The sequence below is a fragment of the Octopus bimaculoides genome, chromosome 3 (genome assembly GCF_001194135.2).
Source record: "Octopus bimaculoides isolate UCB-OBI-ISO-001 chromosome 3, ASM119413v2, whole genome shotgun sequence".
Taxonomy (NCBI): domain Eukaryota; kingdom Metazoa; phylum Mollusca; class Cephalopoda; order Octopoda; family Octopodidae; genus Octopus; species Octopus bimaculoides.
In genome coordinates this window covers 1169625-1171061 of record NC_068983.1, presented here as the reverse complement: position 1 = coordinate 1171061, position 1437 = coordinate 1169625, and the positions used below count along the sequence as shown (strand labels likewise).

The 1437-nt window shown below is 33.4% G+C and overlaps 1 protein-coding gene across 4 annotated transcripts in view; it reads right to left on the bottom strand.

The window, feature by feature from the left end:
* LOC106872850 (aromatic-L-amino-acid decarboxylase) overlaps window positions 1-1437 on the bottom strand; it is a 36139-nt gene that overhangs the window by 20016 nt on the left and 14686 nt on the right. For all 4 annotated transcript variants that reach the window (XM_014919984.2, XM_052965966.1, XM_052965967.1 and 1 more), the window contains one exon: window positions 603-746. In XM_014919984.2, coding sequence (XP_014775470.1) covers window positions 603-746 — 144 coding nt within the window. The remainder of the gene's footprint in view (window positions 1-602; window positions 747-1437) is intronic.

Below are 1437 nucleotides of genomic sequence, written 5' to 3'. Positions count from 1 at the left end.
TATATATATATATATATATATATATATATATGTGTGTGTGTGTGTGTGTGTGTGTGTGTGTGTGTGTGTGTGTGTGTATGTATATAGATAGAAAGACAGATAGATAGATAGATAGATAGATAGATAGATAGATAGATAGATAGATAGATAATATGCAGTGAGATAGTTGTTTGATTTGTTAAGCTATATGCATATTATGTATACATGCAAATGATTCTAAAAATAATACGTAGTTGTTTTGTAGATAATATACACTGAGTTGTTCTCTTTGGTAAATTTTACTGTTTTTGAAAGAATATATTATTGACTTTAAACAAATTCATGTCTACTAAGTAATCACGAGTTCTGAATATGATTTATCTGAATTCAACTTTGGTTTAACTGTATTCAGCTTTGCTGTCTTTTACCATAGTTTCGATTCCACCTTGTTATTGTGAATGAAATTCCACTGGAGGAATCATTTGAAGTTATTGTTAAACAAACTAAGTTCTTGTATTTAATTCAAGCATTAATAAGCAGACAATGTCTGGTACTGCTGGTAATTAGACACGCGGACACACACGAATGTGGTTAGTAGCTATATAATATATTACAGTACTTACGTAAAATGGTACAAGACCTTTAGCTCCGTCTTCTTCAATAGCTTTCTTCAAACTGCTTCCTCTCATTGAACGTTTATCATCCAATTTTATATCTCGAACCTTTACTAGAGCTATCTTGCAAGCCTTTGCAAATGATGAGTGTGTCTGCAAATGCAGAAAAGCAGAAGTAATATATATATAATTCGATTGTCACTAAGTGTGACGATAGATTTTTTCTATTATGGTATCACACTGCGCCTGGTTGCTTGTTTCCTCTATTTTGATGCTATTATTAATTACCTTTCTTCTGTTTAGAGTTGTGGTGCCAAAAACTCATCAAGCATAGCTACTTGGCTACTTGCAAGTGCCCCAGTAGAGTGGGGAAAACAATTGTGTGTGACAAATAGTCCCGTATAGAAAAAAGTCCCGTATGAAGGGTTACGGTTTAACCATCCAACTTAGAGGCATCACTATAAAATATACAGATATATAGGGCAGGGAATCGTCAATTAGTAATAAAATTAATAATTAACAATTTTGCCGAGTAGCACACATCGAATAGATTTTTGGTGTGAGGTGTTTTGAACTCACTAGCCGATAAATTTCTTAGTGTCTACCTCACGTGGTCCTGATGTCGCATGGTCAAAATTCACATGAGTTATTAGACATTTTCAAATTTATTCGAATATTGATGCTGAAGATCGGAATAGGGTAACTTTATACCCTTAACCGTGAAACGTCGTACCCAATTAACTAAAGGCAGGTTTGTTTTTACTCTTTTCTTCTGTTTTTTGTTCTGTGTGTGCCATAAATATCGCCATCCGTTAGAGAAAAAATTTGTAGTTTGGAATCAGTA